This window comes from Pectinophora gossypiella, chromosome 20, assembly GCF_024362695.1.
Source record: "Pectinophora gossypiella chromosome 20, ilPecGoss1.1, whole genome shotgun sequence".
Lineage (NCBI taxonomy): Eukaryota > Metazoa > Arthropoda > Insecta > Lepidoptera > Gelechiidae > Pectinophora > Pectinophora gossypiella.
The window spans coordinates 9,345,604-9,370,919 of record NC_065423.1 but is presented as its reverse complement, the minus strand read 5'-3'; the positions used below and the strand labels follow the sequence as shown (position 1 = coordinate 9,370,919).

At 38.7% G+C, this 25,316-nt stretch overlaps 4 protein-coding genes across 7 annotated transcripts in view; 1 reads left to right on the top strand and 3 right to left on the bottom strand.

Annotated features, from left to right (window-relative positions):
• Positions 1-25,316, top strand: part of LOC126376193 (titin) — a 167,808-nt gene that overhangs the window by 31,022 nt on the left and 111,470 nt on the right. The gene's annotated exons all lie outside the window — the stretch shown is intronic.
• On the bottom strand, positions 3,775-10,002 carry LOC126376306 (uncharacterized). Of its 2 annotated transcripts, none has more exons than XM_050023633.1 (4): positions 9,566-10,002; positions 8,272-8,474; positions 6,867-7,020; positions 3,775-4,811 (listed from the first exon to the last, which is right to left on the bottom strand). In XM_050023633.1, exons 2-4 carry the CDS (start codon positions 8,441-8,443, stop codon positions 4,436-4,438), a joined length of 702 nt encoding a protein of 233 aa, XP_049879590.1. In that variant the 5' UTR covers positions 8,444-8,474; positions 9,566-10,002; the 3' UTR covers positions 3,775-4,435. The 2 variants fall into 2 exon arrangements, with proteins under 2 accessions (XP_049879590.1, XP_049879589.1); XM_050023632.1 differs by having other exon boundaries at positions 8,272-8,455; positions 9,566-9,999.
• LOC126376307 (uncharacterized) lies at positions 16,566-23,418 on the bottom strand. Of its 3 annotated transcripts, none has more exons than XM_050023635.1 (3): positions 23,302-23,418; positions 17,713-17,902; positions 16,566-16,984 (listed from the first exon to the last, which is right to left on the bottom strand). In XM_050023635.1, the coding sequence occupies exons 2-3, from the start codon at positions 17,877-17,879 to the stop codon at positions 16,678-16,680; spliced, it is 474 nt and encodes a 157-aa protein (XP_049879592.1). In that variant the 5' UTR covers positions 17,880-17,902; positions 23,302-23,418; the 3' UTR covers positions 16,566-16,677. The 3 variants fall into 3 exon arrangements, with proteins under 3 accessions (XP_049879592.1, XP_049879591.1, XP_049879593.1); XM_050023634.1 differs by lacking the exon at positions 23,302-23,418 and adding an exon at positions 19,089-19,596; XM_050023636.1 differs by lacking the exon at positions 23,302-23,418 and adding an exon at positions 19,089-19,225 and having other exon boundaries at positions 17,713-17,765.
• On the bottom strand, positions 19,871-21,728 carry LOC126376267 (uncharacterized). Its single transcript, XM_050023570.1, has 2 exons — positions 21,287-21,728; positions 19,871-20,986 (listed from the first exon to the last, which is right to left on the bottom strand). The coding sequence occupies exons 1-2, from the start codon at positions 21,483-21,485 to the stop codon at positions 19,965-19,967; spliced, it is 1,221 nt and encodes a 406-aa protein (XP_049879527.1). The 5' UTR covers positions 21,486-21,728; the 3' UTR covers positions 19,871-19,964.

Below are 25,316 nucleotides of genomic sequence, written 5' to 3'. Positions count from 1 at the left end.
TATATCATTAGATATTTACAAAACTTTTGATTTTCTTGACAAAACCTTGCAATGGACAAGACAGTTTCAATCCATGTCCAGGGATGTTAAAAAGGCCACATCGAAGCAATTTATCTAAAAAAGCAATATTGCTATTTGACATTTGTTTGCATCGCGCACTTACTTTTATATGCGCAAATGTCAAATAGCAATGTTGCTTGTTTAGATGAATTGGTTCGATGTTGCGTTTTTAACCTCCAGTTTCAATCCAATCAATCATCCAGGAATAAAATTAATTGTGTGCGTCAAGCTAGCGGCCTCAAAAAAAAAATGGGCACGAAAAAATAATTTGACCATACCAAAAAATAGTACTCTTATTGAAAAAAATAGTACCTGTTGTAAAAAAATTAGTACCATCACGGTTCTGGATTTATAGCCATGTTTTATTGCACTTGCTAGCTTGACGGTGAGCGAAATTTGGCGAGAGTTAACGACAAGGTCTTTCGCTTTGATTTAAACGCCGAAAAATAGTACCGAAATAGTACTCACCCCCTGCAAAATACCGAAAGTAGTACTTCAACGGTTCCAAAGTTATAAAGGCAGTTCTTTGATCCCGCTAGCTTGACGTTTTGAAAATACCTATTATCTGGGGAACGCTTGCATACTTCAGTATGTAACTAATGTCAATAAACTCGTATGAAATAGTACTCCCTACCATCATAATTTTGATCCGATTCTCTTTGTAGAAATGTTAAAAAATCAACATAACCTATGCCATACATTTGTTGTTGATACAGTCACGTAGACAATTACATAACCTCACAATTTATTCGTAAGTATTGCCATTTTGGAGGTCTACCCTACCATTTCTTTGCACTTCAGTGCTGCTATTACAAAAAAATCCTATTGCATACACCCATATGCACTAATTTTAATAGAAAATGGCTGCATGGGTCTAGTTCTTATCGAAAACAATCTGTGATTTTAATACATCATAATACATTTTTAATCTGCTGTTTTATTTTATAATTTATACCTTCATGTTGAATTTGTTACGGATCGAAGTGTTTGTTAATAAACAATTTGCAGTATTTGTAGAATAACTCAAAGAGTTTCAACAATGATATTACTTTCATCTAACAACCCTGGCACTTCACCAATTTTTACCCAAAAATGGGGAAAAATACTGAAATCTGACAACATTCTTGACCATGTGTAATAATTTTGTTCGCGACTGTACTTGTCTTAATAAATGTATGACATAGGTTATAATGACTTTTTGACATATTTCTACAAAGAGAATCAGGTCCAAATTATGATGGTAGGGAGTACTATTTCATACGAGTTTATTGACATTAGTTACAAACTGAAGTATGCAAGCATTCCCCAGATAATAGGTATTTTCAAAACGTCAAGCTAGCGGGATCAAAGAACTACCTTTATAACTTTGGAACCGTTGAAGTACTACTTTCGGTATTTTGCAGGGGGTGAGTACTATTTCGATACTATTTTTTGGCGTTTAAATCAAAGCGAAAGACCTTGTCGTTAACTCTCGCCAAATTTCGCTCACCGTCAAGCTAGCAAGTGCAATAAAACATGGCTATAAATCCAGAACCGTGATGGTACTAATTTTTTTACAACAGGTACTATTTTTTTCAATAAGAGTACTATTTTTTGGTATGGTCAAATTATTTTTTCGTGCCCATTTTTTTTTTGAGGCCGCTAGCTTGACGCACACAATTAATTGTAAGAAATCAAGGTTTGGTTAGGACATTACAGGCTGATCACCTGATTGTCCAAAAAGTAAGATGATCCGTGCTTTAGAAGGCACGTTAAGCCGTTGGTCCCGGTTACTAGTTACTGATGTAAGTAAGTAGTCGTTACATGAGCCATGTCAGGGGCCTTTGGCGGCCCAATAATAACTTTGACTCCAGGGTTGATGAGGTTGGTCATCTACCTCACAATCCACACGAAAGAAGAAGAAATGTAGTACAATGAAGTATATTTGAATTAGCATTTAGAATTTTAAGATAATTTATACATACATAAACTGATGCCTATTTCCCACCGGGGTAAGCAGAGACTATAGAATTCCATTTGTTTTGATCCTGACACACTAAGATAAATTATGTTTTCACTAAATAATAAATTGGCTATAATTTTTAACTTTGTAATATTTGTTCCAGGTATACACGGTTTATCAACTGCTAGAGGATAAGGTAAAGGTTTAGGAGAACCAGCTGATATTCATTGTCATTTCAAAGGTGAATGATGAGCAATGGAGTAACAGGCTGAATCCATGATAAAAGTAGGGTGTGATTACGCTAGGATTCTTAGGATCGTTTAGGGTAACGTGGCTGATTTTGCAAAGTGACGTATACTGCAAAACTTTGCTAAAATAATTTGTGTGTTATTGACAATAGCAAAAGGTGCAAATCAGATTCTTCAAATTAGATTTCAAAAAATTTCAGCAACAATATATCGCTACCTTATGGTGAAAACTAGGGCTTTTTGAAAAATATAATTTTCTTCAACAAAACCTCTTATTTCTTTTCCGGGTAAAAACTCAACCCACAATTTTCTTCCTGGATTGAAGACCAGCTTGTCTATGGCGAGGTTTTGTATACCAAAATCACATCCTAACCTGATTTTTCAAACAGGCACTTACATAGTTTTCACTGGTGACATAAATACTTAACCTCGTAACGCCGAAGCATAATTACGATTTCGAAGTAATAAACGACGGTGGTACCTTGAAAAGGACCAAATTTTTGTAGTCGTAAAGGCCGAGCACTTCAAGTACAAATTTTAAAGTGTTAGAGTTATCCGATCGGGTTCAAATTAAGTGGAGACCTATGTAAGGATGAATAGAAGACATTTTTGAAAAAATTACGTTTTTTTTTTAGTTCTTCCAGAAGGACTCCCGGTTTAAGTCACTACTTTTAGTAAAATCTGAAAAATATTATTATTATAAAGGGTTATGTATTTTTTCATTAACATACATACCTATTTGTACGTCATAAATATGTGTATATACTTACATATTTAAATATAAAATAAGTGACGAGTTTTAATTTTTACGGTGTAGTTTGTGATTAGTCCTTCTGGAAGTACATTAGGTTTTTATTATTAGGAAAGAAATTAATTGTCATGGTGTCAGTTTAGATCATCATTAGAAGGAAAAAGGAAATAAAATGAAGACGGTAGTTTTTTTTTAATCATAAGATCACGTAAGCAAGTCAGTCTTTATCGGTATGATTTAATCACATATAACAATTTAAAAAAGTATTTGAAAAATATCCGGACATGACACCTAAAGTCCCTTGCAAAGGACTAAAAAAGTTTGCTTTCATATTGCTAACGATATCGATACGAAATTGATAAAATAACTATGTCATGTTGTTGATTATTATCTTACCTGTGATTTCTGAAAATAATGTGTATGAAAAACTACGACATTCGATTATTAACTTGATTTTTTTTTACCTCGTCGCCGTGTGCATACCATCTTTACCAATAAAATGACAAATTACGTCAAGTGATACATATTTCTTTTTTATGAAAGCCACCTATTCACGAAATTGAATGAACTAGTTCATAGACAAAATACTTTTTTTCTCAATCGGCGCAAAGGTTTGAATTAAATTGACAGGCAAAGTTTTGGTACTTTTAAAAGTACCTTCGTTGATTATTAGAACAAACTATTTCAAAACCTTCGGCCTTTATCACTACAATTATTTGGTCCTTCTCAGAGGACCCCAGGGCTTACGAGGTTAAAAGATTAAAACACAAAAATACTTTCTATCATTATATTTACTCAATTTCCTTAACTTTAACGATAGTATTACTTAAAAACTCGACTAGGGTAGGGACAGCAAAAGCGCACCCCGGACACTCAATTAAAAAAAAAAATTCTTACCGTGTACCGCGTTAGTGCGAGGGAGATAGACAATCCGCGCGCGCTCTCTCTTACTCACGCGGCTTATGAGCATTTAGATTAAAGTAAAACCCAAAGGGAGTGAGGAAAATCTAGCACGGCGCCCAAAGAGTTACCGTTCTCATCATCACTAATTTAAGAGCCTCTTGTCGGTGTAGCGTTCTCCATGCTACTTTTGTATGTAAAAATAGGGCTGTGGTTTCCCTCTTGCCTTCCGCCCCACAGTACTCTGTATGACGCGAGTGGGATGGCGCCCAGAGTACTCTATTTCAAAGCCGTACTAGGACTCCCGTCCTCCGCCTCTGAATAGAACTGACAGTCACTGCTGCCCTCTGTCAGGCTCAAGGTTACAGTCCCTGTGAGTTGACACTTCTGTCCTGCATTGCCGTACTGATGGCTCCCATCTCCGCCTTTGCAACCGTTGAGGTCTTCACCCGTAGATCTGGTACCGTTCTACATGTAGAAAATTATTCTTTATTCTATGGCAAAAGTAACCTTATGCGCAGTACAGTTAGCATATTAATCTGAGCTATCTCCTCTTGGCCTTTTGACTTCTATGCTGACCCTGTCCCGCGGCGTAGTGTTGTCATACTGGCTGGCGACAGCCTCCTGCATTATGTTAGCGATCTGCGCACGCGCCCACATCTTGATATTCACCGGCAACTGCCGCATTTCCGGCAGAAACGAAAGGAGGAACAACTTGTCTGTGTCCGTCTCGCTCTCTCCCACCTCTAAGTTGTATAGCGGCGTCTCTTCCTCGTCTCGGCACTCGTCTACGCTCGGCGTTTTCACTTTTCGCTTTTTAGGCTTCCTCTCAGACTTGGTAGATATTATCAAGGGGTCGAATTCTACTGCGCTGGTGTCCTCTTGTATTAGGCTTTGTTCTGGCTCGACTCTGGAAGAAGGCAACATGTTATATTCAAATTCAAAAATATCTTTATTCAATAGGTAACATAGTTACACTTTGAATCATCAATTTTACATAACGAACGTCTCATCCGCCTAAAACTACTGCAGTATATGCCTAACTATACATGTATGTACATATACGTAGTTAAATGTTCTATTTTTAAAAGTTAGACGAGAAATTAAGTTAGGAGAGAAAATCACTTTATTAATCTATTGGTCCTAAGACAACTCTCAACGTATTATCACGCCTGTATCCCCGAAGGGGTAGGCAGTGGTGTATAGTAAATAAACCCACTCGACAGCTACGTTTAAGTCCCTTCCTGGGCAAAATCGGATTCAGTGGTTTAAAGTCCGAGCCAGGATTCGAACCCGTGACAATACGATTTAAGTATCGCGTCCATCGGACATGCCTATCACGGATTCCCAGATACAGGTCGAAATCCCACTCAAATCACGAAACGGAATGAAAACACTACAAGCTCCGATTTATCTTCTCTCCTGTCTCCTGGCCTTATTCTCAAACTACTAACAAAGACTATTGCATTCCACATAGAACATACATTCTAGAACCTTCCCGAAGCAAATTGGATTTCTATCGGCGACACTTTGTCGCTAGGTTATCAACCTCCCAGCTTTGTGGGATCCGCAATAGCGATTCAGCTCTCATCTCATCATTTGTCATAATCACTATCCCCTTCGCGCAATTTTTATCAATAACCAAATCAGCAGACGTGCTTAATTTGACCTTACCGAGGACTCCAACGACCTTGGTCGCGACCTTCGCTTGGAGGACGAAAGGCCAGACGTTGAGTACTCGTATTCAGCGTCACGCTTTCAAGGTTGTTCCTTGCGCCCGATCCGATATTCCGACTTTTTTTTTGACGTGACTTATTGTAGATTTGCCGCAGATAGCATTAACTACTTGGCCGGACAAATTGGGAGCGCTGAAGGCTCTCACCCGGTACAACGTTTAAGACAACAGGCCTGACCTGTTTTTGCATGTTGCCCTAAAAGCCGGACATGTTTTTTTAATAGCCAAACATGCTGTTTTTACAGCTGGGCTGATGAAAAAAGTATGTGTAGTCACACGTAGTTCGCTCTCCGCTCGCCTGTGCCCGCCCGGGCGCACACCCGCGTCGTCTTAGGTATCGCCACCCTGATAAAAAGCCTAACAAAAACTGGACAACCCTAACACGCAAATATTTAGCCGGACACGACCGCAAAAAGCCAAACATGTTGTCCTGCTAAAACCGGACACCTGATAACCCTACTTGTGAGTGCAACTTTGACTAGACTAGTACTACATATATCCTTAACTATCTAATAGATATCATTTTTAGAATCTAAAACATTTATTTGCTATGACACCGACTGTTAAAAAAGTCAAAATATGTACAGTCATTAGCAATATCATGTACCCACTTTAGAACCCTGTCGCACTATCATATTTGACATTTAATGAGACTTACGCTTTAATTTGTCAAAAATGTTAATGTGATATGGTTTCTAAGTGTATACTGTATACATATTGGTACTCGTGACCGTACGATGTTTGATGACGTCACCGTTTTGTATTCTCATACAAAACGTCATGGAAATGAATCGCTTTGACGTTTCGAGAATATCTCTGGTGCCAAATGGTATACTTACCGAATCGTGAATCGAATCGAGCTCAGTAACACCTTAAAATCCGCACGCTTGAAACTCTGTTGTGGATTTGTGATCATCTATTCACATTGAGATTCGAACCCGGGACTTCCGGATCGTGAACCCGCCGCTCAACCACAGAGGCCGGCTCAATTGAAAAGTAGGGCATCACTCACGATACTGTACTCTTCTTCTACTCGTATCGCGCGGCAGACCGAGGCGTAGATGGCGCGACGACTTGGATGCTTTCCTGAAAGGCTGGCCGGAGGAAGCACTGGAGAGAAAGTCCTGGAAGAAATGGAGGGAGGCCTTTGCCCAGCAGTGGGACACTTTAGGCTAGATAAGATAAAGTAAGATTTTAGACTGTATGTCTGTTACGTTCCGTTATACGCACCCATCATTGACGCTGCCCTCGAAGCCTCCAAGGAAGCTCAGTTGTTTGAAGTACTTATAGACGCACTTGTTGACCCTCACGCCCGTCTTCCTGGCTCGCAGTTCCCGGCTGTACGCATCGCGGAACGAGCGCCATTTTCTTTGCAAGTGGAGCACTGTAAGGGATGCGTTTTGTTAGGGAACATATTATACATACATAACGTCGGAGAGTCGTCGTAACGTGGAGTCCTAGTATGGCTTTGTAATAGACTACTCCCGCTCCTTTGAACCATGTGGTTGCGGAACAGTGGGGGTTGGAAGGTGTTTTTGGTTATTGAGCAATATTTGAGTTTTTTTTTAATTTGATAATGAAAGAGGCTAGTATGGCTTTGTAATAGACTACTCTGGGCGCAATCTCACTTGCGTCAGACAGAGTACTGCGGGGCGGAAGACAAGAGGGAAACCACTGCCCTATTTTTCCCTAAAAAGTGGCATGGAGAATGCTACACCGACAAGAGCGTGGCTCTAAAATTGATGATGGATGAACGTCGGAGAGCAGACAGCGCCCCATATAATGGCTACACAGTATTTCTAACGCCAGTTCCAAATTCAAATCTTCTGGGAATGGGAATTCCTGAGACAAACGGTGTGATTAAAAAAATAGTCAGTCCTGGGGCCTGTTTAATAAAACTTACAATTGTAAATTACAATGACAATTTGATGTACATTGCGGAGTGTGTGATCACAAATATTTTGCAGCTTCAAATTAGCTACGTAATGAACACCAAATTGTCGTTGTAATTTACAATTGTAAGTTTTATTAAACAGGCCCCAGATTGGTGAACCCGTGACTTACATCGTAGTGTCACGGGATCGAGTCCCAGCTAGGGCGTTAAACCACTGAATTCGACTTTATGAGTTTGAATTTATTTCGATCATAGATAATTGATATTTGAAGTTGGTAACATATTTATGTTTCAACCGGATAATTACAAAAGACAAGTTTCTGAAAACCATACACCACTGCCTACGCCTTTGGGGATATACGCGTGATGTTATGATATGTTAAGTTTCTAGGATATTTTTGAGTTGATACTAATAATGGTCTTAGCTAATGATGGCTTCAAAATTCAAATTCAAAAATATCTTTCACCTTTCTTTTGTAGGGTAACATAGTTGCACTTTGCAATCGTCATTTTTTACATAACGAACGCCTCATCCGCCTAGATTTACTGCAGCTTCTCACAACCTGTAAAAGAAGCTGCAAGAAAAACCTCGGCACAGGGCCGTAGACGTTCTTTAAAAAAAACATAAATGATTGTTATACAGTTTAGTAATTTGACTGCATAATATCAGTTCCCAGAGAGGTAATTCCGGATCCGGTATCCTGAGATTTACCCACATAATAACGTTACTTGTAATAGTACCTCTATCATAAGCCGTAGCCTTGTTACACTCGTCCCAATCATCAAATATGGCCGCCCCGACTTCCCGCCATAACGTGAGCTTCTCATCTCGGTCTGCCGGGTGCGCTGCACTGTACAGAGCTGGTCTCTTCTTCACCTCCTCAATCAGCTGCATCTGGTTGCACGCCAACATGGTTTGCAGGCTCTAAACAAACCAGATTTTACTACAAAAAATATAGTTTTAATCACGTGACTAACTATGACCAGAGGATATAAATAAATACGTAAGAATGGAAGCCGAAAAATTTTCTTTCGTGAGCTTGATTTTTCAATTCATCACGTAAGGACGAAGATTTTTTCCTTATGATTTGTGCGTGCTGTCACCATATCTTTTTTTTCTTAAATTTCCCCCGAGAAGAGAGAGCAGGCAAAGGAACATAGCCATACAGCCTAGTCAAATGAGAGTACCTATATTATACTAGCTGTCACTTCTAAAATAAAATTTCATTATTGTCGTTTTTATTTATTAGAAAGGCAAGGGAATAAAATACACGCACCCATAAAGCCTAGTTTTATTTTCCAATGTTAGAATCGTAGAATGCTAGTAAAACCACAGACACTTAATACTTTTAAATGTCTGTGAGTAAAACGTACTCTTAAAAACGACAGGTTGGAAACCGAGCTATTTGTTACCTATTTGCGTTTCCCGATTATGATGAGAGTGCAGACGAGATGCAGACGGACTTTAACACTACCAAATTACACAGTGCTATACGTTATACCCACTCATATACAAAAGCGATTGCCTATAAAATCGTTTGATTGATGATGTTTTACGATTTTACTCGTGTCACAAAAAGGCAATGGAACGACCCTGTACGTTCTTATGATCAATATTAGAAGTGACAGTTGACTTTTTGTCAACTGTCAGTGGCGCCATCGCCACAAAATAAAAATGCCAATTCACGTTGCGATTTTTTGTACAAAGTAATTTTAGTTTGTTTTTGTGCACTGCTTAAATTTGATTTGTCCCTGAGGTATTATTTATTTACGCGTCAATAATTGTAATATCTATAATAATACAAGGTTCACTTCTCAACATCGAATACGCTAACTAAACTTTTGTTTATGCAAGGAGGTCCTATTTAATATGTAAGAGTGTATAACACTCACATAAGCTTAAAACGTATAAGCTTAAAACTTGAAGTAATTTCTAAATACTTTTCATGATTATAGAGCTTGAAAATATCAATAACAACAGAATACACATCACCATCTAAACATACACACAAGAAAAGTAGTCGCAAATACTCACCTACTAAACGCGATGTAAACAGAAACTGGGTTTATCGATCGAGCGCGACCTTATTACTCGGCGACTACGACTTTACGTGTGGTCGCAGCAGCCGTGCGACTGGCGACTGGCGCTGCGATCGCGCGACTATGCGCACGCCAGCCAGCCTGATTGGCGTGGCTGTACAGTCGGGCAGACCTCAGACAGACTCACGCACGTTTATTACGAACTTTTTGATTCGCCCGTGTAGCATACGCAATACGCAATTCTGTCGCGCTTACTATTTTATTTATTTTAAAGTTTAATGTTTATTTAAATTGATGGTAATGAATGTTTACGTAAATAATAATTAACTGAACTTGTTTACTTGGCGTATAAAATAAATATAGAGTCGTTCGGTCTCGAACTGGTCTTGGCATAGCTATCGTAAAAGTCGACTCAAGCACTCAGTTTCTAGTCGTTTCGAACCGGACCGTAAGGATTTCGGACCGCGGTGCGAATCGACATACTCTTATTGAATGATTGAATTGCCGGTATTTTTTGGAATGGGTCGTTGTATACAGTTTGGGTTATCTATACTTTCTATTATTAAAGTTGTAATACAAAGCCCTCCTGTCTATCCTGGAAGGAAGAAAGCATGATTTCATTCTTATCACGTAAAAAGTTTTAAGAGATTTTGAAAATGGAACAACTTTTCTCGACGAAAGGCGTTTTGAAGACAGTTTCAACGTTTCGTTACTTTTATCAGTTTAACGATTTTTCAGGATCAAGTTGCTTCCACTTGGGGCGTTGGATTTCTTGAGAAATGTAGACATTTCTAGAGAAAGACAGATAGATTGGCTTGTAGCCTAGATAGCCGCTAGCCCAGGGGTACTTTTACCCAATTAACGCGTACCTAAGCCTCTAGGGAATGTTGCAAAATCTTCAACGTATTTGGTGTTGGAATTGGGATCAAGAGTAGCTGCAAGTTATCTTCTGATTTGAGGTTGTATCTACTCCAATGAGGTTTACTGTCGTGGCTTTACAATTTATATTATTTTCTATTCATTGTAATGATATTTTATTGAGTCAGGCAATCACAAGATTTCAGTTATCGCGGAAACACGTTCTTTTTTACCCTTTTTCATCTCCTAAAGGGATGATTTCGAACATAAAAAAAAGTATTCTATGTCTTCCTGGTCCATGTCTGTCCATTTAAGGTAGGTAAATGGTCGAAATAAAAAAAGGTAGGTAGGTCGGTCTCTTAATGCTTTTATTAAGTATATTTTTTGCTTAACAACCCTTTTCCGTGTTTTAATTAACAACCTCTGGCTGCCTTAGCTTACCATTAATCCCTGAAACAGAATCCCTCATAATAATAAGTCTGTTCTCGGATATTTTTTTAAAAATGTTAATATTGGGAATATAGTTATATCATAAAGTAGGTAAGACTCAATTTTAAGAAAATACTTGCATACTTTTAAGACCACGACATAATATTTTAGAGGAGAATTTTAATTCATTAAAGTTGATTGTGTTTGGAACCTACCTACCTTATCAATATATTAATTAAAACCGATCGACATAGATCTATATTTATATAGGAGGATACGGAGTAGGTATACTTATCTATTTGTATCTATGCTATGCCACATGGTCCCACATGGCACAGGCCATGCCGCATACATAGCTTATTCGCACATGGGAACAGGAAAACTAGGTACCTCTAGCCCGAATCTTTTGTCTATAAACTATAAATCATTCGAAATCACACACCACAAAATTAGAATTTTATTTTATTCCTGTCAAAAACGTGTAGGTACAAAATATTGATGTAGGTATATGAAACGTTGGCGACGTTGCCTGCTCGCGCGATGTTGCCGCTCCGCGCTGGTACCGCTATGCGACGTTGCCGTCCCGACCCACTTCTGAGTGGCAACAGGCGCGCGCCTTTTTCACTTTGCTAAATTGCCCGGGTTTGTTTAGGTCGTATAACTCATGTATAGCTGCATTATAGACAGACATACTTACTAGTACGTTGTCATACTTGTTGTCGTATTCTGGAATTTCGTCTCTGACCTTCGACGACATAATTCCTAGATATCGCGAGTTCTTATCTCTCATGAGTTTCATTTAATATTTAGGTCAATAAGTATTCGCAACCATAACCGATTCATAAAGTGAAAAAACCATGGTACTAGGTAGGTAAGTAAAATACCTATCTTAATTCCCCGTAACGGCATAAAAATAGCACTATTTTAATTTACAATGGGAGAGAATTTTAACGCTAGATTGAAAACGGAATTTGTTTGTTTATTTGTACTCGTACCTATGTTCTACTTCTACATCATCATCTTCACCACGGAATAGAAGAAAGAGGCTGGAAACGCGCGTTTTGTACGAGAACCGCTGTTGCCGGTTACCCCACTCTCTTACTACTACTCCTGCAAACAGATAACTACGCTATCCTGTGATAATCATGCGAGGATGCCTACCTCGTCTTCCTTTGCATAACAGTCGATATTTAACTTATTGCCCTGCAGTTTATAAACAAGACGACCTTTAATATATTTTCGCAGAGCTCCGTGCGTCGCAAAACTTTTCCACTCGTCTATTTGCTCAAACTTGTATGGCGCGCGCTCTCTTGGCCCTTCCAACCTTTCTTCTAGTCTCTCATTGATTTGAAAGGCCTTTTTACCGACTTCAAAAAAGGAGGAGGTTCTCAATTCGACCGTATTTTTTTTATTTTTGTTCGGGCATAACTTCGTCGTACATGAACCGATTTTGATAATTCTTTTTTTTTAACCTTCCAGATGCTTTTTATAATCCAAAACCTATTGTTTAATTATTGTAATTGGAAATCCGGACCTTAGGTTAACTATAAAAAACCTAGTTCTACTTCTGGACCTCCCTTCAATCAATCGAAAGACTTTTACAAAACTTTAACTAAAGCTAAGTTATTTGCATACAACGACGGTCGTATCTGCCATCTAACATCATGCATGCAGTTTTTGTAGACAGTAGACAGCAGTTGCAAGCACAATGCGTATCCGGTACATTGTCAGATCTGCATCCTTGCGGTAGGTATGCAGCGGGTGTGTTGCACTACACTAGGGCTGGCAAAAACACCTAACGCAAACACTAAAAATATTTATCTTGGCTATTTCTTATCCTCCTGGCCCAGGTGGGAGTTCCAGGTATGTATGAGGGCCTCCTTCAAATTCAAATATACTTCATTGCACCAAAATAAAAGGTCCAATATCCATACTAATATTATAAATGCGAAAGTGTATATGTGTAAAGTGTGTGTCTGTCTGTTTGTTTGTTTGTCCGTCTTTCGCTTCGCTTCTTTTCACTTCTTTGACGTGCGTCTCCGACGTTGGGAAAGACAAGATAATAAAGAATGATATCTTCTTGCCTCTAAGTGAACAGCCTCCGTGGTCTAGTGGTTAGAGCGTTAGGCTCACGACCTGGAGGTCCGGGTTCGATTCCCGATGGGGACATTGTCGAAATCACTTTGTGAGACTGTCCTTTGTTTGGTAAGGACTTTTCAGGCTTGAATCACCTGATTGTCCGAAAAAGTAAGATGATTCCGTGCTTCGGAGGGCACGTTAAGCCGTTGGTCCCGGCTATTAGCCGTAAAAACACCTCCACCAACCCGCAGTGGAGCAGCGTGGTGGAGTATGCTCCATACCCCCTCCGGTTGATTGAGGGGAGGCCTGTGTCCAGCAGTGGGACGTATATAGGCGGTCTATGTTTTTATGTATCTTCTTGTATCGTGTGGGTTGTGAGGTGGATTACCAACCCTGATGTCAGGGTTAGTATTGAGCCGTCAAAGGCCCCTCACGTGGCTCATGTAACGACTACTAACTTACATCAGTCATCAGGGACCAACGGCTTAACGTGCCTTCCGAAGCACGGATCATCTTACTTTTGGACAATCAGGTGATCAGCCTGTAATCTCCTAGCCAAACTAAGGATCACAAAGTGATTTTTGTGATATTATGTCCCCACCGGAATTCGAACCTGGGACCTCCAGATCGTGAGCCCAACGCTCAAACCACTGGACCGTTAATTTAATTTAAGAATGACATAACACAAGATGAAATTACTTCTAGTCAATTGCCTCAAACCGCATTGGCCAAATGTAAAACCATGCATATTTAAATGTTATTTGACTTAAACTTAATGACAGAAGTCAACCCTAGGTTCTCTGAATAACTCGGCTACTTCCTTTCACTGGCGGCCATTTTAAGCATACAATTTACTTAAACGGGTAAAACGGTTAGAATGAAGATGCTAAAATGTATTCTACAGTATTTTTACATACATACACAATCTAAATAACTAACGCCTATAACCATTATCAGAGAGGGCAGGCAGACAAAAAAATAACCTACTTTTAATATTGGAGTCCTAACTCCTAAGCTTCGTCTTGTAGCAAAACCACGTAACCGCCTTTTTGAGAAATCCCAGTCTGATGTGATTTTCTCCAACAAAACCTCACATTTATTAAAATTAATTTTGATCCGGATTGAGACAGATTTTTTTATCTAGATTCAAAGAAACTATTGTGTCTGTTTCGGGGTTTTTTTTTTACAAAAATCACTTTTGAAAGTTGAGGAGCTCGGTGGCGCAGCGGTAAACGCGCTCGGTCCGCGATTGTTGAAGTAAAGCAACTTTCGCAGAGGCCGGTCATAGGATGGGTGACCACAAAAAAAAAAAGTTTTCATCTCGAGCTCCTCCGTGCTTCGGAAGGCACGTTAAGCCGTTGGTCCCGGCTGCATTAGCAGTCGTTAATAACCACCAATCGGCACTGGGCCCGCGTGGTGGTTTAAGGCCCGATCTCCCTATCCATCCATAGGGAAGGCCCGTGCCCCAGCAGTGGGGACGTTTATGGGCTGATGATGATGCGCTTTCATAGTATTCACTATAAAGCAACGGTACACATATGGGTACGATGTAGTCATATTTCGTATCGTAGGAAAGGCCCTAACGCGAATTTTGTATGAAAACCGCTGTCGCCGGTTCAACCACGCTCTGTTCTACTACTCCTGCAAACAGATAACTACGATAGCTCTACTGCTTCTCAAATTCCATAGCCACTTTACTGATAATGTATATTTTATGTGATAGGCTGCAATTTTATCATTACTTTTCGTAAAATAACTGCATACAAAAGTATTTTTTTTTATAAGTAGCCTATCATACTAAGGCTTTTAGCTTTCCTGTGATAAGGAGGGATCTCATTATATGGTAGTCGATGTTTGTTTGTTTGCCCTGCAGGTTATAACGCGCAAGCAGACCTTTTATGTTTGCGGACAAGTGAAGTGCATAGTTGAAGCGCTCACTTGGCCGATGAATCTCTGAACCAGAATCCCTCTTAATCATCATCATCATCCTCATCCAAGCCGTGTCCGGCGACGGCGACTCCTAAATGTCTGTCCCAGGTCGATGTTATGATAGGCTCTAATATGGCTAGCAAAACCGAACTTCGATTTGAAGGTTCGGCCACATGGCGCACAGAATAACTGGCCAGCAGAATTAAATGTATAGTTGTAGGAGGGCTTGTGTCGAGTCTTCCGTATTTGGCGTTTTACGTCAAGATCTTCTAAACGCTTCTTTTCGTACAGTTCCACATTTTTGTGGACAGTGTAACGCCATTCCGGTCTAAAGTCTGTTCTCGGATATTTTTTTCTCCAACCTCTTTCTTCTATCCCGTGGTTGGTGGCATCTTTATTATTCATCAATTTGACTGGGAATCGCGTTGTTTATCGTGACCACGACCATGAATTTATGTACATTTACTATGTATGTACATTACGTGTCATTGTACTATTAATGACCAATTTACATGTCTGACATGCCTATAATTTTTTTTACGTCCTTCGGTATGTTTACTACGGTGGATAGACACAGTAATGAGGACTTGGACGAGACAAACATACATTTTTTATCAACTTGCCCTTTAGAACTGGTCACTGTTACATAGTGACGCAAATAAATAGGTTTTTTTCTAGACTAAGGTACTATTACTAAGTATTATTTGTATGCATATTTTTTAAGCTAAGGGAACGCGTAGGTCTTTACTTAGTAATAGATATTAGTTTAGGAAAAAAAATCCTTCTGTTTCTTTGCGTTGTAACTAATACAAAGTTTAACGCTACTTTGAAACCACACGACACGCGGCTAAGAGTTAAGCTATACTCCTTAGCACATCGGCGAAAAGTCGCCAGTATGTCGGTATTCTACTGACTGCACTTCGGGGAATGTGCCCGCGATCTACACGAGCTCATTCCACCATCCCCCTTTTATATTCGGACTTCCAGACTTACGGCCGGGTTCCATCCCTATTCGGTGGATATCCCAACTAGTCGCACAAAGCGCTTTACATCGTCCTTCAATATGCGCACTGCTAAGGAATGGAATTCTTTGCCGTCTTCTGTATTTCCAAATGCATATAACACGGGTGCTTTTAAGGCCAGAGTGAACAGGCACCTTCTGGGCGAGCTCGCTCCATCTTAGGCCTAGTCAATGCCTTCGGGCAAATCTGGGGCCAAGAGCAAACCCATCAAAGGTAAAAAAAAACCTATTTACGCATCATACGCAGAAGGCATAGAAGTGTAATCGCCCCATTTGTCCGGCCAAGTAGTAAATGTTATTCGCAGCTATTAACCATAATCGCAAACTCAATGATCCAGGAGTCCTTTCTTCGCACCATTGCCTCTTGTGGCTTATTGCTCAGTCATAAAAAGCGCTCGGACCCTGAAGTAAAAGAATATTTTACTGAGTCGGGAATTGAATCTAACCAAAGTTGGATAACCTATAGTAACGTGTTACTAACATCAATGTGCAAAATGAAGACCGGACCTAAAGGTATACAACCAAAGATCGGGTGGGTAACATCCTAAATAAGGATTACTGGTGTTATGACTATATCCCAATTGGGGTAGTCAGAGGTACACCTATCGCAAATGGTCGAGCTAGCTGTGTTAGAATGTTAGTGAAAAACACATTGGTGCAAGAAAATAACGCAAAACCCTTATTTGAAAGAAGTTTTATTTCCTATAGGAATGAGATGCAAATTCGTTGTTTACAAGAAAAACTTAACAGGCAAAACTTACGACTAGCATTTAAATGGGAAAAATCAGTCTTTATTTTTTAACAACTTGTTGAAAAAGTTTCAAAATGTCAACTTGCATTTTCAATTTTTGACTAACTGGTAGCTCTCTGAACATTGGTACTAGGGACATGACGAAGTTGATATCCTGGTCCGGGTCTTGTCTCTGTGTTTCCACGGACTCAGGTCCTGGTTTCATGTCTTCTAGAGGGTCTTCTATTACTATCTCAAACCCTTTCTTTTCCTTCTTGATTGGCACGCTACAGTCCGACCCGCTATCTTCATCTTCTAAGTATGAGTTCTCTGTGTTCTGACCTTGCCAATCCTCTAGGTTATCTGACCTGGAGAAAAAGAGAATCATTAGAAACCCATATCAAGAATATGGCGTTAAGAATACGCAAATGCAGTTGTGATAGTTATGTAATGATACAATTTTTTCTGGTTCAAGGTTCACAAAGAACAAAGATTTGTTTCGGTTAAAATATTTCGTTATTTCTCTTAATCACAAGCACCACGCGTTCGAAACCGCGGGTAAAGGCAAGTCAATACATAATAAAAAGGATCTCTGTCTGTATTCGGGTTAATCTAGAGAACCTCTGACTAAATTTCCATGCGGCTTTCATTGTTACGGTCCTAAGCATTTTTTTTTTATTAATTTGCAAATTTTCCCCTTATTGTCAAGAACCACGTAAGCGCATTTTTAAAAAATCTCATTTATATGTGATTTTCTTGAATAAATACTCGTTTTCTTTTAATTAATTTCATTCCGGGTAAAAACGGAGAGCACAATTTTTTATTTGGGTTGAAACAAGCTTGTCTATTGCTTGGTTTTGTTAAAGAAAATCACATCAGAGAGCCTAGCACCGTAAGCACGCGACTCTTTCTGGCCGCGACAGAGATCGTCTGTCTCTTTCTGTGCAGTACTGAGAGAGTGACGGGTGACGTATGTCGAGGCGAGAAGAAGTCGCGCGCCTACGGTGCTAAGCCCGCAGAACGTGATTTTTCAAAAAGACGCTTACGTTGTTTTGACTACAAGGAGACGATGTACAGTAGTGCAAGTAAGTCCTACCGGTAGCCTTCGGACCCCTGAGTTTCATTCACGCCTTGCGCGGCCGAGTGTTTCTGCAAAAACATCATGTTCTTATAATAACGATATTTCCTTCTCCGTTCCTGTGACGTGTTCTCGTATTTTGTCTGTTTCCGCAGCTCCCTCGCGAAGCAACTCCGTAAATTCATCCATCGCTTCTGAACGGCAAGCACTGCAAATTCATCATCATCATGAATACTAATATCTACGAAGTCTGTCCCGTCTACCTATACTTTTTGTAGTCAGGTGAAACCGTTAGCATAGTAACAGCATCATGTCTGTATTTCAGACTGAGTAGGCTAAAGTATATAGTATATACACTCACTCACTCCTCGCCAACTATATGTTCAAGTCATATGTAATAGCGGGAATATTTAATGGCCTACGTGGTCCAGTGGTTGAGCGTAGGGCTCACGAACCGGAGGTCCCGGGTTCGAATCCCGGTGGGGACATATCACAAAAATCACTTTGTGATCCCTAGTTTGGGTAGGACATTACAGGCTAATCACCTGATTGTCCAAAAGTAAGATGATCCGTGCTTCGGAAGGCACGTTGAGCCGTTCCCGGTTACTACTTACTGATGTAAGTGAGTAGCCGTTACATGAGTCATGGCAGGGGCCTTTGGCGGCTCAATAATAACCCTCGCACTCACAGCCCACACGATAGAAGGCCTATTGCAATTAACCGGGCACAAATCCTGGGATCCATGTGATATTAATTTTATAAAGTCAAATTCAATAGTTTACAGCCCGAGCCTCGAACCCGTGACTCTATGATGTAGGTCACGTGATCTCCAAACAGGGCTAGTACGAGTTTTAGACTTAGTACCCATATGAATGAGACAAAATTCCACTAAACGCTTGTGGTCACAAAAGCTCCCAAAAAAAAAAATCACTGGCCAGATAGTCCCAACCTTACTAATATTTTCATAGTTGCATAGAAAGTCGGCACTAGTAGTCTTGACCTTGAACTAGTGCCCACCAAGTTACCATAATTATCTGACTCGGCTAACAAGTGTAATAAGTGCGGTTAATAAGTGTCATTTTATCTGTGGATTTTATCCATACCAAAAAAAAGCAGTGAATTATATTCTCTTTGTATCAAACTTCAAAATATGATAGTTAATGCTACTATGTTTATTATCTGTGAATTTTATGCCTAATTAAATGTCACGGTCCGCAATGGCCCCATCAAATCCAGATCAAACACGAAAATCTACATAAGAGCCTTTATGAACTTACGATTTTCATTACGAGAATTTGATTGCAGATGGTTAAAGCGAATCTGATATTTATGCAGAACACTGTGTCAGATGAACCTATCTTTGCCTTACTTACTTCATAAACAGGATAACTTACTGACAGCATCCTGTTCACCACGAGTCCAACTACTCCAACGATCAGAAAATATACTCCCAGTTATATCTTTCCATGCCTGAGTCTTCGCTAACTGATTCGTATATTCCTGCATCGACCTATCGTATAACGCCGGTCGTTTCTGTACTTCGTGAATTAACAATTTGTTCGATATACAAACTTCGCCGGGTATTAACGGTGCCATTTTCGTTTTTAATTACTCCCCGACACGATTGTCTGCCTCTATAATCTGTTCAAAACAGTCCCTAATTACAAGAATAGAATTTGTTCTTTACGTTATCGAGCGACAGTTTTGTCGAGCCCGACAGACGTGGCGTCCGTCCGTTTGCAGGTCGACGACTGAGGGGGCGGGGCATCGACATCGCACGACTGTTTAGTTCTGTCTCGTTCGCAGACCCGAGTTGAGCTGACAACGTTGGTTGGTCCAGCTCGCAACAGACAGCCTTCAAACAATTTGTCACAACACAACACGCTCTCGCCTTGAAACGGAAAAATCTGCGATCGTGAACTTAAGGGTTTGTTATGAAACTTGATTCGATATTCTGTAAAGGTCTGGTAACTTGGTAAAGTCGACTATTTTTAAACGTATAAATAATATTGTTGGCTCACGCTCCTTCGTAATCGGGGTAGACAGAAGTCACCAAGACAATTTTGAATATAATAGTAGGTATATGGTATGTGTTTGTGGTATGTGTCCGAAGAACATTACGCAGCTACAGTCAAGGATGCATTAATCAGTAAAAAGGTTGAATAAGACATAACACTATTAGTACATGATTAGACTTTTATTCTGCTTAGCTTTCTAGGTATGTATTAGTATACTTAATAACAATGCATTTGTATTTAAGGCAAACATCACTACATATCGTTTTCTGTGATACGCTGAAAAACTTTAAGTATTTCAATTTGTGCTCTTATTTTTTTATTTAATGGCAATCCTTTTAACATGGGCACTAGGGATAAAGCAAAGTTCGTGTCTTGGTTTACACTGCTGGCATCATCTACTTCTACCTTTCTTCTAAATGCCTCATCTACTTGCTCCACCTTTCTTTTATTTCCATCACCTGCATGTTCCACCTTTCTTCTCTTGGCGTCGTCTGTATGTTCCACCTTTCTTCTCTTTGCGTCATCCGCGTGTGCTACCATTATTCTCTTTGTATCATCTACGTATTTTACCTTTCTTCTCTTTGCATAATCTGCGTGTTCTACTTTTCTTCTGCTTGCATCGTCTACATGTTCTACCTTTCTTCTGTTTACATCGTCTGCATGTTCTTCCTTTCTTCTTTTCGCGTCATTTAGGTGTACTACCATTTTTGGGTTTGTTTTGTTTTTCCTTAATATGACATCCAATGGATCTCCTAAATCTGTGTTTACAACTGCGTAAACTTCTTCGTTTTGGAGTATACTCGTGGGTACTTCACTTATTTCATAGACAGTGTCATTGTCACTATCGTCTCTATGTTCGGCAATGTCTCCAGAGTCTTCCAAGTACTGTTCTACGTATTCTTCTTGCCAATCTTCTTTGTCGGATTCTTGACTGTCTGAAACGTTAATTTCAAAAGTATTACATTGGTCAGACTTGTTGCCTTCGAACGTACTACTACGTCGGTCAGATTCGTTGCTTTCACATGTAATATTGTGTTGGATAGAGTCGTTATCTATATCTTCGTATACACTATTATCTTCTATCTGTGATACACTGTCATATTCATTTTCAATGGTTTTGATCGCCAGGAATTTGCATAGAAACATCATTTGGTCATAGTATCTGTATTTTTTATCGTCGTCGATTACGTTTGAACCTTTCATTTTCATTCGTTTCTTTACTTCCCTCGCAAAACACGTCCTCAAGTTACCCCATCGCTTCTGGATTGCCAGTACTGAAACAGAAATAGGTTTTCCGTGTTGCGTATAATAGCATAATATTATTTTATACCTACACACACCCATGCCCATAAAAATGGTATAAGCAGAGCCGCAAATCATATGATGTCAGTAAAAATATAAAAAATTATATATATTAGAATATACTGGATTCACAAGTCGCAAATTTTGAATATACAAATGGTATGTTACTTATTAAGTAGGTACTTTCTTCAAGACTTCCCAAAAATATTTGGACATAAACTCGAAAACAAAAAGAAACTGCATTGACCTATATCCATGTTTCTGATACTTACCCGCTTCTCTCCTCTGCATCTTGCTCCATATATTCCAATTGTGCTGGAAGAGTTTCTCGGCTATCTCGAACCATAACTTTCTCTTCAAATCACCCTTCATGTACCCCGGCAACGTTTTATCGTACAAGTTTGGTGTTTTTCTGACCTCCTCTATCAATATTTTATTTGGAATATCTGTTTCGTCGGGCAACAGCGGCATTTTGAATGTGACAACTAAGATTTCCACAAAAGAAAAAAAATCAGCAAGTAATATTTTCTGTCAAGTTGGTTCTTCATGGAGATATTAAATCGCTACGCTTAGAAACGACGTCAACAATCAATATCAATGTTTGCGCGAGTCAAATGTCTTAAAGTTGGACCGAGAAATCGCCCCGATTTAACGTAGCTGCCGCAAGAGAGCGGACAAGCGACTGCCGACTGAATCGGTCATCGCGATCGCTCTCTCGACGCGATCTGGCAACGTCGGAATTGGAACGAACAAGCGACTTTTTATCGTGTTGCGCGCGCAAAACCAGGGTGGGTGTACTAAATTGTGCCGATTACTTTTAGATGTTGACAATAAATTAATAATTGGCGGAATCAGTAAACTAAGTACTTAATTAGATGCAAAGTTGCATACACTAAAATGAAATGTAGTTTAAGACTAAATGCTTACCTACCTTCGTACTTAGGTACATAGTTTTTATCTAATTAATTAATTAGTAATTTAATGTAGTTTAATTAGTACCCAAATAGGCTGCTACTTACGACAGAACGTTGCAGTTGCAATTTCGTAAACTGATTTCCCTGACAAAAAATTGGGTAAAGGTTGGGTAGTACAGTATGTGGTCATACAAAATAAAAAAGGAAATAGACTGTACTATTACGCTAGGTACCTACATTATTTAGTCAGTTTTTAGACATAAATACCTATCTAGGATGTGTAACCGTATTCTTGATTTAAATGATACAATGGCCCCGATTCCTGCAGACACATCCTAATTTAATTTTAAGTTATAAGTACCTGTCATTTTCTTATCCGCCGAAAAGGAAAGGAACGGAAGATTGACAACTGTTAATTTTAAAATGAATGAATAACCTGGGCAAATAAAATAGGCATCTCGCTCATATGACGTGTGTCAACTTAATTTTGTCGGGTTATTGGCCAATATGGAATTTTGGAAGGGTTTTTTTAAATTTCTGCCTAAAATGACGTGTGTTCCATAAATGTTATGCCTATCGATTACCCGTCCCTTTCCTTTTCGGCGTATAAGAAAATGACAGGTATAACTAAAATAAAATTAGATGGTGTGTACGAATCAGCATCAATGTCGCGCCCTTGATACTGAACTTTCCTGCAAAGTTTTTCTTCAAGCCAAATGCTGTGTGCAAATTAAAAAAAAATATACGTTAAGATATTAGTACGTTAGGATTATGCTGCTTACGTAAACTCACGCTATTAATCCTTATTAGGGTTGGCGTAGCATCGAGCTGTTATAACATAACTTGTAGCCATTTTTGTTTAGTAGTGGTGGTGATGTGATGATGATTAACTGCTTACCTACCCCTAAGCCCTTAACTAAATAGATGTAGGTAGATTTGATATGATATGACAAGACGTTTCAATAAATGATTAATTAATGATGAAAGTAATTTAGTAGGATACCTATTTCATTTACCGCTGGTTACCGGCAAAAGTATAAATTATAGCATACGTAGGTATGACGTATCTATCTAGGTAGGTACCTAATACAAAAAATAAATATGCACATAGTATAAGTATAGGTACGTACGAAGATAAGCTTATGATATGATTATAACGATATGCGATAGGTACAATAGTAGATATTAATAACATTTTGTTTGAACGCTTTAAAAACAATGCTTGAATGACTGCACTCCTCGATTGTTTACGTTCGACGTCTTCTACAAAGATAGGTACAGTAATATAACTAGAGCCAATGCGTGTTTTATGTATGACTTGTCCAAATTAAAATCAACGAGTTCCAAGTAATTATGAGATTAAACGAACTTACCTGTAAGTGAAGTTCTATCTCAATTATACGAAAGCTCCTTGTTCGAGAGGTTTTTAACAGTGTAGTCTACGTCTTATGCTCCAGCATCGTCACAATTTTCAAAGCTCATATCCAAAGCTAAAAAAAAAGTTAGTTTCCCGCTTCCTGAACGCAGCTGTCAACTAATGTCATTATGTTTAAAGCATGTTTCATGGACAACTCCATCACCTGTGGAAGCTTTAGGGCGGGATATTAAAATTGAAGGGAGGGAGTCCTCTCGAACAAGGAGCTTTCGTATAATTGAGATAGAACTTCACTTACAGGTAAGTTCGTTTAATCTCATAATTATACTCGCTCCTTGTTCGAGAGGTTTTTAACAGTGTAGATGTTCAAAGTTTAGTTGGGAATGAAACATTTAAATTGAAACGAGTACCAATAATATGATTATTCATTAATGAATAAAGTACATACATTGTTATCACAAAAGCTAATTAAGCTGCCCATGACTTTAATCCCAATAAAGGCAGTCAGAGGCACAGCCGTCTCCTGATAAACTCAGCGCGGCGTTCCACCAAACGTTTTGATATTATCATGTAAAAAACAATAAGAATAATAACTGTTCGCTAAACAAGTTTCACCAGTTCTCAAGAATGGAATCGATATTATGTATGTTATATATGGTTATACTATACTGTACTAGAATAGATACATAGTTTAAAAGTATATTAAATACCTATTTCACATTACTATCAATTTCACAACAAAAGAACTACACAAGAACAAATTTCTGATGGAGCTCAACATCAAGATTGGCTATAAGAGCCTCACAGGGACCTCACCATAGAGCACATTTCCGAAGCTCTTGAACAACAACGATAGTTATAGTCGAAAGGACTGTGAGACTTCATCATATAGTATAACACTCATTTTTCATTGGCACACCAAGGGCTACAATAATTATCAAAGTTACACATTATTTGTTTACATACATAAAAGAAGAAGAAATACATAAAGAAGAACGGGTAATGACGAGGGCACCCAAACACAAGATTGATTATAACATCCTGTGCTAAGTTGGCAATTGTTGTCGACATTGAGTAGTTAAATGAATCCTAAGACAACATGTCAAATTGATTAGAGAAAATACAAATATAAGTGCAAGTAAGAATTTCGATACATTTATTCAAATGACCTTTTTCATTAAAATATTCAGAACCACTGAACTAAACTTTCCTCTTTATTATAAGATATTGTTAAATGAGGCTGAAAGTATAAAGAGGGGAAATGCATTTACATTATGTACTTGTGTGATAATTATCTTCGGAATAATTAAGATTTTGTTTTTATTAAAATAGATTACCTGAGCCCACGTTATTGTGTATTACCTAATATCGACCATATGGGCTTGGTAATAACATTTAGTATATTTTTTTATGTGGTAATAATAAATATAACTTGTTGTGGATTTTTTTTCCTATTCCTCTATGCAACCTTTCACCCACCAATCAGATGATAGAACAACGTACACACAACACATTAACACACGTAACATTGTTTACGCAGCTATCTCTTTAGTGTAATAATTATTGAATTTGTTTTTAGGACAGTAATAGTAACGTCCTATCATTTACTGGCAAAAATAAATAAATGAATAAAACATATTTTACCCTTAGGTATGCAGTTACATATAAGGATAACATTAATTTATTGATTATCGGTCGTGTAGGTATATTATCATCGTTCGTAAAAATCATCCTTTCCTTTAACCTAACTTAACATGATCCTGTTGTTTGCACAGGGATTCACTTCTCGTACCCATCCTGAAGATTTAATATGTCAGGTTATTTAGTGAAGGGACCTGCCTGATTTACGTTACAACACTAACCGAAAAATAGGATAAACATATATTTATCATGAAAATATTATTGTTACTTCTCCACTGCAGTTTGGTTCCGATTGATTAAGTGGAGGGACATTATTGTTGTAATTTTTATATTAATTGTAAACTGTGTTTTGGGCTGATCAGCAACAACATA

Excerpts from the sequence above, each read along its gene's own strand:
- LOC126376267 (XM_050023570.1), bottom strand. The coding sequence starts at position 21,485 with ATGCCGCTGTTGCCCGACGAAACAGATATTCCAAATAAAATATTGATA. Across the intron at positions 20,987-21,286 it reads GATGCAGAGGAGAGAAGCGG|TACTGGCAATCCAGAAGCGA; the intron begins GTAAGTATCAGA and ends TTTCTGTTTCAG.
- LOC126376306 (XM_050023633.1), bottom strand. The coding sequence starts at position 8,443 with ATGTTGGCGTGCAACCAGATGCAGCTGATTGAGGAGGTGAAGAAGAGA. Across the intron at positions 7,021-8,271 it reads GGCTACGGCTTATGATAGAG|TGCTCCACTTGCAAAGAAAA; the intron begins GTACTATTACAA and ends CATCCCTTACAG. Across the intron at positions 4,812-6,866 it reads GAGGGCAGCGTCAATGATGG|AGTCGAGCCAGAACAAAGCC; the intron begins GTGCGTATAACG and ends GCCTTCTTCCAG.
- LOC126376307 (XM_050023634.1), bottom strand. The coding sequence starts at position 19,290 with ATGGCACCGTTAATACCCGGCGAAGTTTGTATATCGAACAAATTGTTA. Across the intron at positions 17,903-19,088 it reads TGGTGAACAGGATGCTGTCA|TGCTTGCCGTTCAGAAGCGA; the intron begins GTAAGTTATCCT and ends ATGAATTTGCAG. Across the intron at positions 16,985-17,712 it reads CAGGGGTCCGAAGGCTACCG|GTCAGATAACCTAGAGGATT; the intron begins GTAGGACTTACT and ends CTTTTTCTCCAG.